At 49.3% G+C, this 1007-nt stretch overlaps 1 protein-coding gene across 10 annotated transcripts in view; it reads left to right on the plus strand.

The window, feature by feature from the left end:
* Window positions 1-1007, plus strand: part of LOC102671224 (serine/threonine-protein phosphatase 4 regulatory subunit 1-like) — a 111361-nt gene that overhangs the window by 12908 nt on the left and 97446 nt on the right. The window contains exon 1 of one of the 10 annotated variants that reach the window (XM_006620145.2): window positions 391-893. The exons of 8 other annotated variants lie outside the window; for them this stretch is intronic. Coding sequence is in view for 1 of the 2 variants with exons in the window: in XM_006620152.2 (XP_006620215.1) it covers window position 893 (1 nt within the window). In the remaining variant the exon portion in view is untranslated. Of the gene's footprint in view, window positions 1-390; window positions 894-1007 lie in introns of those variants that run through there. One more of the 10 variants, XM_006620152.2, reaches the window with a different exon arrangement.

Genomic DNA, 1007 nt, shown 5'->3' on the forward strand with positions numbered 1-1007 from the left:
TTCTTATCCCGTGGGGGGCGTTGGAGAACGCGTGCGAGAGAAGGATGCTGCATCCTTGGAAAACGGGTGTTCCGATGCTCGAGATGCGAGTTCGGACGGACGATGGCGTATCGTCGAGATTATTGGACGGAGTGTTCCACGCGAACAGATGGCAGGAACGGAATACCGATACCGGTGCTGCTCGAACGATAAGCGATGGATAAGTGAAAAAAGTGGCATGCCTGGACATTGCGCGGTGTGATCGACCGTGAGACGTCGCGTGGATTTTCCCAAGGAATCGTTGCCATCGTGTTTGTTCGGAAGAAAGAAACTCGGTCCACGGCTCGTGATGGGAATTCCGAATCCCGTAGTTTTCTCAGTGGAAAAAAATGGGGGAGAGGAGGGGGGAGAGAAAATGTTTGGAAGAATGGTGACGGGAGTATTACGCAATTTGGATAATCCTACGCGTAATCCGATGAAAAATGACGGGCGTCGAGAAGAGGAGGAGGAGGAGGAGGAGGAGGAGGAAAAGTATCCGTTCGTTTTACTCTTTCTTCGACGTGGTGGAAAATGGGATTGTAATGCAGCCTTAAACGCGGAAAAGGTGGCGAGGATCTCGCCGGCCACGCATGGCCGTTTCGCCCGAAGGATGTCGTAAAATGCCGGCGTAAGGATCCATCTCGCCGGCCAGTAACCATTTTCCATCGGTCGTGGACGCGATAGAAAGAACATCGGGAGAGAAAAGTTGGAAAACGATCGTGATAAAAGAAATTTTCTCGAGAGAGATCGCGTATTGGTGCGACAACGACAACGTCAACGTCAACGTCAACGGCATCGGTGCCGTTGTTCGATTCATCCTTGTGATAATTCGATTGTGTTACGGTTTACGAGGAACGGACGTGTGATCGACGCGAGTGCGTGATATCTTTTTCTTTCTTTCTTTCTTTCTTTCTTTTTTTCTTTCTTTCTTTCTTTTTTCTTTCTTTCCTTCTTTTTTCTCTCTCTCTCTCTCTCTCTCTCTCTCTCTC

This window comes from Apis dorsata, unplaced genomic scaffold, assembly GCF_000469605.1.
Source record: "Apis dorsata unplaced genomic scaffold, Apis dorsata 1.3 scaffold_486, whole genome shotgun sequence".
Classification (NCBI taxonomy): domain Eukaryota; kingdom Metazoa; phylum Arthropoda; class Insecta; order Hymenoptera; family Apidae; genus Apis; species Apis dorsata.